The sequence below is a fragment of the Syngnathoides biaculeatus genome, chromosome 14 (genome assembly GCF_019802595.1).
Source record: "Syngnathoides biaculeatus isolate LvHL_M chromosome 14, ASM1980259v1, whole genome shotgun sequence".
Classification (NCBI taxonomy): Eukaryota; Metazoa; Chordata; class Actinopteri; order Syngnathiformes; family Syngnathidae; genus Syngnathoides; species Syngnathoides biaculeatus.
In genome coordinates this window covers 25,286,349-25,302,180 of record NC_084653.1, presented here as the reverse complement: position 1 = coordinate 25,302,180, position 15,832 = coordinate 25,286,349, and the positions used below count along the sequence as shown (strand labels likewise).

The window sequence follows — 15,832 nt, the reverse complement described above, 5'->3', positions numbered from 1 at the left end:
AAAATAAGAAAATAAGTATTTGAACACCTGAGAAAACCAATGTTAAAATTTGGTACAGTAGCCTTTGTTTGCAATTACAGAGGTCAAACGTTTCCTGTAGTTGTTCACCAGGTTTGCACACACTGCAGGAGGGATTTTGGCCCACTCCTCCACGTGGATCTTCTCTAGGTCAGATTGGTTTCTGGGCTGTCGCTGAGAAACACAGAGTTGGGTTTAGGTCAGGAGACTGGCTACGCCAAACCAGAACCTTGATATGGTTCTTACGGAGCCACTCCTTGATTTTCCTGGCTGTGCGCTTCGGGTCGTTGTCATGTTGGAAGACCCAGTCGCGACCCATCTTCAATGCTCTGACTGAGGGAAAGAGGTTGTTCCCCAAAATCTCACAAAAACACCGCCAAAGCATGATGCTACCACCTCCATGCTTCACAGTAGGGACGGTGTTCTTGGGATGGAACTCATCATTCGTCTTCCTCCAAACGCGGGTAGTGGAATTATGACCAAAAAGTTCCATTTTGGTCTCATCTGACCACAAAACCTTCTCCCATGACTCCTTTGTATCATCCAAATGGTCACTGGCGAACTTAAGACGGGCCTTGACATGTGCTGGTTTAAGCTAAGGAACCTTCCGTGCCATGCATGATTTCAAGCCATGACGTTTTAGTGTATTACCAACAGTCACCTCGGCAACGGTGGTCCCAGCTCTTTTCAGGTCTTTGACCAAGTCCTGTCGTGTAGTCCTGGGCTGATTCCTCACCCTTTCAAAGCATCATTGAGACCCCACGAGGTGACATCTTGCCTGGGGCTCCACTCCGATTTGAGATTGACCGTCATGTTTAGCTTCTTCCATTCCAGTGGAGCTGCTTGGCAATTTCTCCGTAGCCCTTTCCAGCCGTGTGGAGTCGTACAATTTTGTCTCCGGTGTCTTTGGACAGCTCTTTGGTCTTGGCCATGTTACAGGTTTTGAGTCCTACTGATTATATGGGGTGGACAGATGCCTTTATGCAGCTAACGACTTCACACGGGTGCATCTGACTCAGGATCATACATGGAGTGGAGGTGGACTTTTAAAGGCGGACTAACAGGTCTTTCAGGGTCAGAATTCTAGCTGATAGACAGGTGTTCAAATACTTATTTGCAGCTGTATCACGCAAATAAACTGTGTAAAAAAAAAAAAAAATCAGTTCAAATACTCGTTTTCTTCACTGTATATAAATACAAAAGGGTTGTCATCCAAGATTCTAACCGGTGAGCCCTCGACTGCGAGGCTACGTCACCGACATTCCCCACAGTTTCGTTCAACAACCTGAAAAACATTTTTTGATCTGACAGCAAGTAGTAGAAATAAGGGAGCAACAGCACGGCGGCTTCCTTCCGCATTCTAAAAACAAGCATGTTCGTTTCAAGACGCCAGCTCACCCAGTGACGACAAGCATGATGGTAAAATGGATGCGGGATTTTCTAGGCAGGTACTCAAACATTTTCCCGTCCTGCCCCCAACGGCTTCGGATTCCGCGGCGTTTGGAGTGACGACGACGACAACACGGTTTGAATTTTGCTGTCACGTTCGCAGGCTTTTCGTGCGGGCAGCTTCTCCCGAAATCCACAACACATCAAACGTGACTCGGCGGGAATAAAAATGCATGACGCCGTTTAGATGTGTTGAGAGTGGATGAAGTTTTTTGTTTGTCAGTTCGTGAGGTTTTCATTTAACGCCCCCCCCCCAACCCGTCGGCCTCGTCCCTTGCGTATACCGATCGGCTCCCCCCAAGCTCGCGTCTCGTCCAGGTAAGCCTCGTTGTCTTTATCTGAAGAGCACTTTAAAGCAACCACAGCTGCGCGCAAACAATTTGAATAGTCAATTTGTTTTTATTTGGATCCCTGCTTTCTTTCAGTCTGTGTCAGTTTATTGTCCTGCCTCACATCAAATTTCCCTTTCGTTATTAGTGGTGAGTGATTTCTTTCTTACTTGGAATCTTCCCTTTTCAGGACTTTGTGAATTTACTATTTTGATTCTTTCACGGGCCTTTTTTGGCAGTATTTTTTTTTATTTTGGGTTAGGGGTGCTGCCTTTACCTATGTATAACGCGCACCATTGATTTTTGACAATTTTTTAGGGGGAAAAAAAACAAGCATTATACACGAGAAATTACAGTTTTTGCCATTGCTGGGAATGGTGGGAAGTCTGCAAATGCTGGACAAATCTCATTTGCGTATTTGTAGCCTCTTCGGTCCTCAATTCTGGGTTTAGTTCTTAAAACCTCCCACCAGACCATAGACATCTTCTGTCATTTCGCTTAAAACATCTGCCTGGAGGCTTTTTGAGAAGCATTTATCATGTTTTCCTTAATATCTTATATTTTATCCATCCAACCAGCCATTTTCTTAGCCGCTTATCCTCACGAGGGTCACTGGAGCCAATCCCTGTTGTCATCGGGTAAGAGGCGGGGAAGACCCCGAACTGGTTGCCAGCCAATCGCAAGGCACAATGAGACAAACAGCCGCACGCACAATCACACCTACGGGCAATTTAGAGTGCCCAATTAATATTGCATGGTTTTGGGATGTGGGAGGAAACCGGAGTGCCCACCCGGAGGAAAGCCACGCAGGCACGGGGAGAACATGCAAACTCCACACGGGCGGGGGCGGGATCGAACCCGGGACCTCAGGACTGTGAGGCCAACGCTTTAGCAGCTGATCCACCGTGGTGCCATTTTATCCATCCACCCATTTTCTGAGCTGCTTATCCTCACAAGGGTCGCGGGGACTGCTGGAGGCTTTGCCAGTTGTCAAGGGGCAGGAGGCGGGGTAGACCCCGAACTGGTTGCCAGCCAATCGCAGGGCACATAGAGAGAAACAACCACACTCACAATCACACCTACGGGCAATTTAGAGTGCCCAATTAATATTGCATGGTTTTGGGATGTGGGAGGAAAGCGGAGTGCCCACCCGGAGGAAAGCCACGCAGGCGCGGGGAGAACATGCAAACTCCACACGGGCGGGGCCGGGATCGAACCTGGGACCTCAGAACTGTGAGGCTTTACAGCTGATTCATCGTGCCGCCTATATTTTATCTATTAAAATTAATTCATTCATCTTCCGTTCTGCTGATCCTCAACAGGGTCACGGCTGTTCTGGAGGTTATCGCAGCCATTCTTCGCGTAAGAGGCAGAGTACGCCCTGAACTGGTCGCCGGCCAATCGCAGGCCATATAGAAAAAGGCCAACAATTCTTTCCCATTTCAGTACACAAAGCCCTCCATTGGGCCGACGTTTCCACGAGACGCTTTTTTGAACAAATGATTTTTGTTCTCTTCCGCCCGGTGAGTCAGCCAGTAACGCTTGTTAAGCTCTTCCAGCGCTTTCATCTCGTATTCATTTTCATCCCCGCAGACGCGCGAAAAGATCAGCGCGGCCGCACATGAATGCGCAATCGGAGGAAAGTCGTGACGGAATGCGCTCCGTCCGCTCCGTTTCCGTGTTTGCAGAGACTAAATCAAATGCAAATCACGCAAAGATCAGAGACAACAACAACAAAAAGGGGGGGGGGGGGGGGGGCTCGCTGTCACCGTCGAGGGGCTTGACTTCTGAAGGATCATTTATCAATTAAACGATAGGATTTTTGAGTAGGTATGCAAATTATTTCCCTCTCCCTGTCAGCATTCATACGTTTTATGGCGCAGGTGTCAAACTCAAGGCCCGGGGGGCCAGATGCGGCCCGCCGCAGGATTTTGCAAAAAAAAAAAAAAAAACGAAACGTCAACGTTTATCGACCGTCGCGACGACCAACCGCCGCGATGTCAAACGGCGTGAGCGACTGTGGCCGTTTTTTTCCCTCCCCCCGACTGTCGCAGAGTTGGAAATTGCGCCGCTCGGTACGACGCCCGCCAGACATAAAGTCGCACGCTGTTAGAAACAACTCTGAGCGTTTGACATTCTGGGCGTGGACTTTCAATGTATGTAAAATGTGATGAGGAGGTGCGACGGCGACGGCGCGCTTGTGAGATTAGTCTGCAGTCCATCTCGGCTCAGATGTTGGATTTTGCGCGCGAGTGCTCATATGCGCGTATCGCCGGTCTTTGTGGAAATGGAAAGATAAAACACCGGAGGAAGCGGCAATAAGACATGTTTGAAGCTACTGTCGGTGTGGGTCCTCGCTAACATATATATATATATATATATATATATATATATATATATATATATATATATACACGTGTTTTTTTTTTTTAGGCGGCATGGTGGATCAGCTGCTAAAGTGATGGACTCGCAGTTCTGAGGACCCGGTTTCGATCCCGGCCCCGCCTGTGTGGAGTCCCTGCAACCCTCGTGCGGATAAGCGGCAAAGAAAATGGATGGATATATATATATATATATATATATATATAGATATATATATATATATTATATATATATATATAGAGAGAGAGAGAGAGAGAGAGAGGAGAGAGAGAGAGAGAGATAGAGAGAGAGAGAGAGCGAGAGAGAGAGAGAGAGAGCTGTATATATATATATATATATATATTTCTATTTTTTTTTTTTATTTTTTTTTTTAAACTGGAAATTGTCTTGGGGTCTTCAAACAGACCTTTCAAACAATACACACACATTTAAAATATTAAAAGACCCTAACCCTAACCCTAAAACTATCTACATAAATAGCAAACTAAGTGTTTGCATGGCAGAGACACGATGAGTACTTAACTGGTAAAAAATGTAGAAATATACAAATCATAAAAAAATATGGATTATGCTGTGCAAAAAAAAAAAAAAACGAAAATCACGCTACAGCAAATTTCGAACAGAGATTTCCTGTATACCTTAAAGAGATGAGTCTGGAAAATAAAAATAAAAATCATAAATAGATAATGCCAAATAAAGTTCAAATTCAAAAATTTCTACAACAGGCAGATGCATAGAATCCAAAAACGTGGGCGCTCGAGCGATGAACAGCGATGTAGTGGGGGAAAACTGTAATGGCAGTCATCGTACCGACAGCGTTTTATGAAAATATTCAAACACCCCTCATCGGATGGACCCAGCCCGGACTGCAATGTTGTACTTGCCGAGGATTCTACACGTGGCAGCGAGCGCGCGTGAGATGTGCTCACCTATGAAGCCAGTCGAGGGCGGGTTGGGCTGGATGTTCACCAGAGTGTTGGCCTGGATCACGTCCCACAGGCCCCAAAGGTACCTGGGATGGAGGATGTAGAAGGGCTGGTCGGGGTGGGACTTGCGCCGTTCCACGTACGGCCCGAACAGGTTGAAGTCTGGACCGGTGAACCACTGGCAAAAAAAAAATGGAGGAGGGGCAACGGGGGGGGGGGGGGGGGGGTGCGCTTTAGACCTTAGAGAGGTTCACGTTCCAGTGCTATGCAAAAAAAAAAAAAAAAAAAGTCGCAAACTTTATATCTTCTACCCGAGATTTGAAACTGTTCGCCCTCCCGCACACCCCCCGCCGCCGCCCCGCCACCACAAAAAAAACATAAATTTACATCAACGGACGTCAACACCAGCTCGTCGGTGATTTGCCACCCGTTTAAGTCTGAAATGCTTTAATGACATCACAAACAAAGCCAACAAGAACGCTGCAATTGACTCAACGCCGCACAGCACTCGTTGCGTTAATACCTTTTTTTTTAAATTCATATTTTATCCTTCCCCTCATTTTACACTGAATAAGCTGCAATTTTCACAGCGGGGAAGGCGATTTCGGACACGAGTTGCACGTATAGACGGAGGAGTGCGTGAATATTTTGCAGCCGGCACGAAAAGAAAAGCGTTTCGGAGTGCCCCCCCCCCCCCCCCGACAAATATTAATATTACGAGATATAATCCGTCGATGACTGATGAGCGCGCTGAACGTCTACTCGATTATTTGCCGATGAAAAATGTCTGCCGGGCGTCGGCGACTGAGTAAAACTTGGGCCAAATTGATTTTCCTCGTTCGTTTTTATTTCCCAAAACATAGATTTGTTTCATTATCCTCGCGCTGGACTCGTTTCATTTCATTTTTGGCTCCCCGAGTAAATCTATATCTACATTCTGGACGTGCGACCTTTTTTTGTGAATCACCGCACATCATCGGTTGAGCGACGCAAGCAAGGGGCCATGCAATATTAATAAACGGAATTCTCATTTGCATGCAGCTGGGTAACTCCTGGGCACTGCGAAAGTCGGCGCTCGCCTCTCACAGGCGGACTACAAGTTTTAAATGCGGTTTTAGGCAGGACGGGAACATACGTGGACGTGCAATTGTCTCACGCTTGGGACGGCAGTCATTAAATCATACAAAACGTAGCTTTTATGCGGTTGCTGGCTATCCTAAAACGATCCGCGCAATCAATTTGGGAAGATGTGCGATTCTCTTTTCCACTAACAATTCCAATTCCATCACTTCAAACCGATGTTCCCTCTCATTTTTGACGCTAAACTCGTGAGCGCCCCCTTTGACCGCTGTGAGCAACGTCAGGCGTACGCACTGTGGTCAGATTACTGTTATACATTGAAGTTACATGCCTCATTAAAAATTGAGATTACAGTATCATCAGAAAATTTTTAGAACATTTTTATTTGTGATTTTTGCAGTGAAAATGTCAACAAACGGGAAAAAAATACATTGCTAACCAAACCAAGCCAAGTATGAACTGTAAATTTGAAATGTCCAACTTTGTTTTATTTATCTATTTTTAATATTATGATATCCCCCCCCCCCGTCTGTTTTTCTTGGTGTAAAACTGAATTATTGCTTTTGCAGAACATCTTTAGCAATGCATGTTGAAAGCTTGAATGATGCTACCAAACAGTTTTAAGGTTAATGTTATGAGGTCTCCTAATTTTAAAATACATAAATAGCTTTTTGTGTTTCCATCCTCTATCAGGCTGCGCCAAGGTGGGATTTTAACATTACACACCATCTCATCCTGCACTTTCTACTTTGGCTTCAGACCATACCTTTTTTATTCAAAAAGAGAAAATCTCGCCCACTTTCACCACTTTTTCTTCTATTATTCGCATACCCCGACATTCGTTAAAGCAACAGCACTTTTTTTTTTTTTTTACTTTTACCATTATTATCGAGAGTAAACACAAGCAGCACGTCTAACTCGGCTTTGCTCTATGTTGCCCAGGCTGTGTTTCTAACTAAAGCACCGGCGGTGGGCGGGGTTTCCAATTATGAGTGTACCCCTTTAAGAGCGGGAGGTGGGCGGTGTCAGGTAAACAAGGAAGTAGTGTGTGGCATGGTGTGGCTGACAGCAGCTTGTTAAAAACCGCGTGATTGGATGGGTGGATAGATAGATAGATAGATAGATAGATAGATAGATAGATAGATAGATAGATAGATAGATAGATAGATAGATAGATAGATAGATATAGATAGATAGATAGATAGATAGATAGATAGATAGATAGATAGATAGACAGACAGACAGACAGACAGACAGACAGACAGACAGACAGACAGACAGACAGATAGACAGATAGATAGATAGATAGATAGATAGATAGATAGATAGATAGATAGATAGATAGATATAGATAGATAGATAGATAGATAGATAGATAGATAGATAGATAGATAGATAAGGTAAACAAGGAAGTGGATTGCGTGGCATGGTGTGGCTGAGCAGCAGCTTGCTAAAGACCGCCCGAGATCGGTTTTCATGTGCGCCACGAGTGCGCAATTGCGCAGGTGCGCAGCTTAGAGGGAACGTTGCTTCAAACCTCGTTTCGCACATGTGAACCTTTCCCAAACGAACTCGTGTCCGTGTCCAATCTTGGAATGAAATGATTTTCTTTGGGAAGAAAAACGACCGCTGGGTTGTGGGTGGGGAACAAATGATCAAATTAAGCAGGAAATGAATGTTTTTAACGACGACCAACACCAGCGCAATATTGCTCGCATTTTTTACTGCATAACGTCAAAACTAGTTCACCATCATTTTAGTGTGTACGTGATATTACGAAGCAATCGTACACTAATATGGGTTCACGCTCATAAAAGCCCTCTGAGGAAAATTATAACTACCATGTGGCCCATGAGAAAAATTAATTTGACACCGCTCGACACGCTTGAAAATAAATCCACAGCTTTATCTCCATCCTCACCTTTGTTTACTTCTCGCTGTTTTATGATGACACGATAACTCCTCGACAAAGGTCAGTAAAGTTATGAAATTAGCGGTGGGCTAAGTTTTTAATTTGTATCACAGTGAAGCAACTCAAATAACTCAGCGGAAATTATGGTATCATAAACTTTGCCCGTCAGTGAAAAAATGGCCGTTTTAGTGTCTTGGAAGTATTCGGCACGCGGTGACCGACAAAATGATGAGCGCCGCAAATTGGAGAGGTGAAGCGATCGTGCGGTACGCAGGACAAAGCTGCGGCTCCAAAACAATAATTCAGCGTTTTTTTTTTTTTTTTTTTCCGCTTATGCTATTAGTTTTCAATTCCTCTGGCGTGTACTGTAGTGTTGCTGGATGATACTTCTGGACACGTCTAAATAACCATAAAATGAGGCTGGCTTATCTTGGAATCGGGGGGAAGCGTGACTGAGGTTGTACAAAATTTGGGCGTGGAAATAAACATCAAAGAAGTGCAGACTGGAATGTATTAACTGTTATCTATTGTTTTGTCGTAGCACTGTTATTAAACGGGGCGGCACGGCGGCTCAGCTGGGAAAGCGTTGGCCTCACATTTCCGAGGTCCCGGGGTTCAATCCCGGACCCGCCTGTGTGGAGTTTTGGATGTTCCACCCGTGCCCGCGTGGGCACGCCGGTTTCCTCCCACATTCCCAAAAACGTGCGCCATTAACTGGACACTTTAAATTTCCCCTAGGTGTGATTAATTGTGAGTGCGACCGTTTGTCTCGACGTGCCCCGTGATCGGCTGGCGACCAGTTCAGGGTGTACCCCGCTTCCTGCCCGTTGACGGCTGGGATTGGCACCAGCACTACCCGTGATCCTTGTGTGGATAAGCGGCTAAGAAAATGGACGGATGGATTATTTTTACTGGAGAGCAACTGAAAAAAAACGCAGAAGACTTGACAGACAAATTGACTGTTGGACGGTCGGATAAATGGCGAGGGCTGGTCGGGAGCCATCAGAACTTTGCCCGTAAAAAATAAATGTAAGCGTTCGTCTAAAGAATTCGATCCCAGATCCGTCGCGGCCCGGGTTAACAACATCCACCCCTGGGATTGTCCTGACATGAGAATGTCTGCATTCATATCACTATCGCAATTTTTATTCAAGCAAAAGGAACCATGTAAAAAAAAAAAAAAAAAAAAAAAAAAAAAAACTAGCAACAATTCACTGTCTAAGATTCACCGTCCGTGCCACCGGGTCAGAACCGAGCACCCGGCCAATCGCAGTTAGGCTTTCTTAGTCACGTGACATCACATACTAAGAAAGCGTAACTGGATTGGCTGGCTGTTTGGTTCTGACCTGAAGTAACCCTGCCTGGTTGGGACAGACGGCGAATTTTAGACAGCGAATAGGTGCCGGTTGAATTGTTAACATTGAAAAGCTACACTGAAATACAAGGATTGAAAATGTGATCACTTTACATTTCAAATTTAAATTCTGTTTTCTGTGGCATTTCAAATTCAAATCCCGGTGGCACACATTTACTTCCATAGGTTAACATCCGGATGCAATCCAGGTGTGAGTGAGCCAACCTTGTGCAAGTTGAGCGAGTAAGGCGGAGGGTCCCAGGCCACCAAGGTTACATTCTTGTAAAGGGGACTGGTCTTGAAATGGTGCTCCGGACTTACAATAACCTGTTGAGGAGAGCCAACAACAACAACAACAACAAAATGGATTCAGTAATTTTTTTTCCGTGATACGTCGGCGCCCGTCGACCTCATCGCGAAACATTCCCGTTCTCACCTTTGAGTTGATGACACGGATGGTGGTCTTGTTGCCCACGTCTTTCTCGTAACCCTCGGTGGGGGCCGCGTTGAGCCTCATCACGGCGTCGTGAGCGTCTGAAAAATCACAAACACGTCGACTGAAATATTGTTCTCGTTTCCCGTGGCGATGACTATAAGGTCCATCAAAAATACAGAATGATAAACATTTGGCCACGTGAGAGACAAATAAAAAATGTCTAGACGAGGAAAAACAAGTGGAAATAGATTCAACTTATCTCAAGGTGCTTATTGTTAAATCATTATTGATCATTTCTGTTAGAAATCACAAACATAATCACTGTCTTTACAGAGGAAAAATATCAATAATTTTAATTGTATTTTTCTTTAAATCTCGAAAATGTCTATAAAAACTTCGCATCACTCAGTACCTAGGAAGTAAATAATAGATTCAAAACGTTTGGTGACCCCTGGTCTATGTTTTGGCTGCCAAAGGTCTTCTTTTGCAGAATAAAATGTGTCACAATGATGTTGCACCATCGCCCTCTAACGCTCAGTTCTGGTAATTGCAGTTTTGGGATGTTCTGACACCTGCTGACTTTTTGAGGGAATTTGGCGCTTACATGCAGAACCCATAAGGTGGCGCTAGAGTGGGGAAACAAAGCTTTTCCTCATCGGTCAAGCTTCATTTGACAATTCTTTCATGTATAAGCTCAACGACCTTGATATGCAATGAACATACAATTGAAAGCGTTCATATTTCTAAATGTAAAAATCCTTGCTGCGTATTCCCACGTCTGATGAGGATAAGCGGCTCAGATGGATCGATGTTGTGTATGAAAGTCAAACTGTATGTGAACTCTTTTTCACCCCTCACAACCTCATTTAAAAACCTTCACAACACAAAAGATTAACAGATAGATAGATAGATAGATAGATAGATAGATAGATAGATAGATAGATAGATAGATAGATAGATAGATAGATAGATAGATAGATAGATAGATAGATAGATAGATAGATAGATAGATAGATAGATAGATAGATAGATAGATAGATAGATAGATAGATAGATAGACTAACTTATATAAAAAAAAATATGCAGCTCAACGAACTAAAAATAAAACTTGCCCCAAGTGAGCGTTTGAACCCGAGAACTTTTTTTGTGGTTCTGAAGCCTGTCGTGCCTCGTGATGTCCACACGGTGGCACTAAACCTCTTTGACAGTCTCTCCGGAATCTTTTGAATTTGTCAGCCTTCAAGTAACGCAATCAAATGTACTCTCACTTCTATCCGTGTTTACATTTCATTCCCGCACATTCGGTCACACATGTGAGTCCACAGCATTTTGAAACCGCAAGCGTGAGAATAAACGCGCAGGTAAAAGAAAAGTGGACCAATCAGAGTACAACGACAGGACACTGTTAGCATTGTTAAGGCAACATTTTAGGAGTATTTGGATCACAACGGTTGAATTAAGTTCCTGAAAAAAAAATGAAGCAGCACGATAAAAGTTCATTTATTAACCCTATGTTAACCCTAAGTGTGTGCATATATATATTCATTCATAAAATCAGGGATGGGGAGTGATTATATCTACTGGGATGAAGTAATTACATTACATTTTTTTAATTAATTGTAACCGATGACATTACTAGGAAAATGTGGAATTTACAGTTGCTATTATAAATTATGACAATTTTTGTTACATTGCAATAAGAGTTGCAAAGGCGCAGCTATTTTTTTTTTCCCACGTCACTTCAGGTGTATTTTTTCAAGATTTTTAAAAATATTGTATACCACAAAAACATATATTGTATTTTGATACATATGTATTAATATGATGATCATCCTCATCATCTCCATGTCGTGTACGTCTCGGCAGAATCCTGGCCAAGCCGCTAACACCGGCACAATTTCCACTGAATGTTAAATTCTTTACATTCTATTTAATAATATCATTGTTGCATTTTGAGGGTTTTCTTTTTTTTTTTTTAGTGAGACGACTGGTTAGCATAACTGCCTCGCAGTTCCGAGGACTGGGGTTCAAGTCCCGGCCTCTCCTGTGCCTGTGTGGGTTTTCTGCGGGCACTCCGGTTTCGCAACAACTGAAGGCTCTAAAGTACCCGAATGAATGAATGAATGTTCACTCACTGAAGGGCGGCTCGACAACGTCAGCTTTACAGTTGCCACGTCACGCGCGACATCTAGTGTGCGGTAATTACAGCCATCCACGCATTTGACTGGAGGCCTATATCAATTACATAGATTAATTAACACATGATGTATTTCACATCAGACGCGTCGCGGAAGTGTCGACTTTCCGGGTCCTTCAAGGACTCCCCCCCGCGCGGAGCCGCCGGAATCAATCAAGATCAAGAAGTCGACGCGCCGTCGACGTTAGCGGAAACATGTTTAATGCATTCGAGAATGAAATTCAAAGAGGCTCGATGTGATGCGAAGACACCTGATGGGTTGCCAGAAGGGGTGGGTGGAGTGGGGGGGGGGTACTAACCACAACCCCCCTCTCCCCCCCCCCTCCCCACACACACACCTTTATTTTTTTTCCCCTTGAGTGAGCCATCTGTCATGGATTTCACACCTTCTACACCTTTCCTCAAGGCTGACAAGCCCCCCCCCCCCAGCGACCCCCCCCAAACCAGCGTGTGTACGCATTCCAAAGGTGTGCACGCTGCTCACCGCAGGCGGGCCCGCTTGAAATACCGATCCGTGCGGTAATCACAACCGTACTGGTTCAACCGTCCGATGAAAGCGAGCACGATCGCGCTCATTCCCAAGGCTGCAGTCGGCAGCGCGGCATTTTAAGTCAACGCCATCACACCGAAAGCAGTCGCTCGCAAAGTGTCAGTCTCGGGTAGCCGACCGGAGCGTATCAAATTTTTCAAACAGCTCATGTGCGTTTCCTGCGTAATCACCACAACCGGCACTTGCCGTCGATCGCGGCCACAAACATAACAACTACGTGACAACTCGCCGTACATTGTCACCTCACACGAAAGCAGACGCTCTCTATTGCCTGGTTGATCTACGTTCCTACCCTGACCTGCGGTCACGAGTTGCGGGGTCGTGACCGAAAGAACGACATCCTGGATACAAGCGGCCAAAGTGGTTTCCTCCGCAGGGTGTCTTAGACACTTGAGTCTTAGAGGGTGAGTAGTAGAGTCACTGGTGCTAAGTTTTCTTTCGGCTCGTCCCGTTAGCGTGACATCTCAGATCAACGCTCATATTTTTTTGGGCACAGTTTTTACACCGGATACCCTTCCTGGCGCAACCCCTCTTGGGGAGGAGAAGCCCCCAGTGAGATACCAACTCACGACCCCTGGGTTACCAAACCACAGAACTGTGGGGCCTCTAGAGTCAGTCTAGAGTCACCGGTCCTTAGTATTAGTGATCCAGATGATTCTAAGATGGCGCCTACCAGCGTGCCAGCCTTCGGCACGTTCTCCCTGGTATTGTTTACATTTTTTGGGCGTCTCGGGACTCAAGCACACAAGACAGGACTTGCTAACCGCCAGAGAGTCTTCTCCGAACATTTTTTCGACAACCTTCGCCTATTCGAGTATGTTCCTGGAAATAGAAACGTCTCTTGTTCTTTGTTCTTGTCGCTTTGTTGTTCTATCTTCTGTATGTCGTACCGTATCGGAGCGCCGACTGGCGGGGGAAAAAGTCCTTGGTGTTTTTACACACTTGGCCAATAGAGCTGATTCTGATTTCGATGAGGTGGCTGGTGCATCTGTTTAAGGAAACCTCCCCGTGGTGAGGTGTTAAGGGCACGTTCCGCCGGGAGGAGACTCCGGGGACGCCCGAGGATACGCAGTCTCTCGCTTGCTTGGGAAAGCCTCAGGATCCCCTCAGAAGAGGTGAAGGAAGTGGCTGGGGAGAGGGGAGTCTGGGCGTACCTGCTCAAGTTACTGCCCCCATGACCCAACCTCATATGAGCAGAAGAAAATAGCCACTGCAAACGATTTTTAACGGGGATTTCTAGTTTTAGTGACCAAAATTCATATGCAATTCCTTTGAGATTTTTAGTTCATGCTTTTCAAATTCAAGCAATTATTCAGGAAGTGACATCAAATTTAAAAAAAAACTCCAAGACTACTCACCGATCTCTCTGCCCAGTCCCGATCGTAGAATGGAACCGGCAGAGGAGACCACGGCGCAGGTCCTGAAGCCGTTCCCACTCTGAGACCTGTGCAGCTGCTCCAATCCGAGGGAGGGCACCAGGCGGGCCCACCCCAATGAAGAGAAGGGCTCCTCTGACCCGTCTACCGTGCTCAGCCGGGCCTGAGTCTTCATCTGACACAGCAGCTCCTTGGCACTTTGAGAGGCCCGGCGGGGCCCCTTGTAGGCCACATAATGGTTGTTGGCATTCAAGAACCCTTTCTGGACCCGCTGCAGCCAAGGGTCCAGCATGTCGGCGGACAGGCGGCCCTGCCAAAGGCGCTTCAACACCGATGCCGACCTGGAGAAGTCGTTCTCTTCCAGATCGGAGGAGGCGTCAGCGGCCTTCCTGACACCTTCGGTCTTGGTTTCATTTCCCTTCTCTTCATCTGCGTTTTCCCTCTCGTCATCCTCTTCTCCTTCGCGGGGGCTTGAGTTTTGATGTCCCGCAGTCTGGGAAAGGCTCTTCTCGTGACTCTGGGTCACCGGGTCCGAGTGAGAGCCCACATTCTCTGTGCCGAAGGAAGACCAGGCCGCCAGAGTCTGGGGGTCCAAGTAGTCTAGGCGACTGCTCTCCTGGCTGCCGTAGGCCGCGCTGTTGGGGCTGCGGCTCACCTCCGACCCGGTCCGAGGCTCCGGTTCGGGCACATCTCCCGGCAAGGTCGTGGTCGCGACACCGTTCTGCAGATGGGAGGCCTGGATGGAGGTCAGGCGGCGGGTGTCGGGGTGCTGGGACAGCAGGGACCCGGCGGAGGTCAGCAACTCATTGACGCGGGCATCCAGTAAGTATGAAAAAAGGGTGAGAAAGATGAGACCCCAGGCCAGGATTCCCACCAACACCAGCCTCCGCCACTGCCTCATGCTAGACTTCATTCCTAAAACGGGGTTGAGTGACAACAAAGCCCTTACAGCTGAAGCAGGGGGGAGGAGAGGGCGAGGGGGGAGGGCAGGGGTCAGCCCAGACGTCAGCCGGGTGGGCCTGCAGGAGAAAGAAAGATCAGGAGGGAAGAAGATCCGTTCTGGCGTGTCCACACTGTGACTTCAACTCACCTCAGAGGACGATTCTAGTTCATCACACAATGAGAAAAAAGTGGAACTGATGAGTACACTTTAGGGATCGGCAAGAAAACTGATAATATTGTAATGCAGTTATCTGGTAATTATGAGACAACAGGTCCTTACTGCCCGATAAAAAAAAAAAAAAGTAAGTTTTGAAGTCAGGGCGAGGGTGAGAACTTTTACAGTCAGGAAATCAAGACGGTAAATTAGGGACACGAGACACAACTGCTGTCGTATGAAAACACGTACGAGCAAATACTGTGGTTTTTGTCAAATACGAGGCAGTTGCAGTTCATGAGAAAGTAGGAGAGGAGGTGGGAACGCGTACGCGCGACATGCGGGGCGAGCTTGTGCTGAGATCAATGCGACGGAAATGGCCTCAGCACATTTGCGTAAAGGGGAAAAAACATTTTCTTTTTGTCCTCTTCGGGACTGTTGGGTCAAAACAGAATGGAGGATCTGGATCCCTTTCATGCCAGAAAACTTCGACCGTGTCACGGCAGAGTTCCTCAGCCGCCAGTGTGGTTTCTTAATATCGTCATTGACGTTTATCGAGGATGAAAGAGTCAGAATGTAAAGAAACCGAGAACATTTCTCTCAGCTGCTGCTGTTCTTTCCGTCACAATAAAAACACTCAAGATGTCAACTTATGTGATTAGTGATCTAAGTATACGCTGAATCATCACTAACAACTGCGTCGGCTGTCAAAATGTTATGTGACGCT

The 15,832-nt window shown here is 46.1% G+C and overlaps 1 protein-coding gene across 10 annotated transcripts in view; it reads right to left on the bottom strand.

Moving 5' to 3' along the window:
• The window catches only part of st6gal2a (ST6 beta-galactosamide alpha-2,6-sialyltranferase 2a), an 82,304-nt gene that overhangs the window by 9,197 nt on the left and 57,275 nt on the right, over positions 1-15,832 (bottom strand). For 8 of the 10 annotated variants that reach the window (XM_061841568.1, XM_061841573.1, XM_061841575.1 and 5 more), the window contains 4 exons: positions 13,992-15,028; positions 9,887-9,984; positions 9,676-9,777; positions 5,108-5,282 (listed from right to left, as the gene is read on the bottom strand). In XM_061841568.1, the coding sequence (XP_061697552.1) occupies positions 5,108-5,282; positions 9,676-9,777; positions 9,887-9,984; positions 13,992-15,028 (1,412 nt within the window). Of the gene's footprint in view, positions 1-5,107; positions 5,283-9,675; positions 9,778-9,886; positions 9,985-13,991; positions 15,029-15,099; positions 15,114-15,832 lie in introns of all 10 variants that reach the window. The other 2 variants (XM_061841576.1, XM_061841577.1) reach the window with 1 other exon arrangement.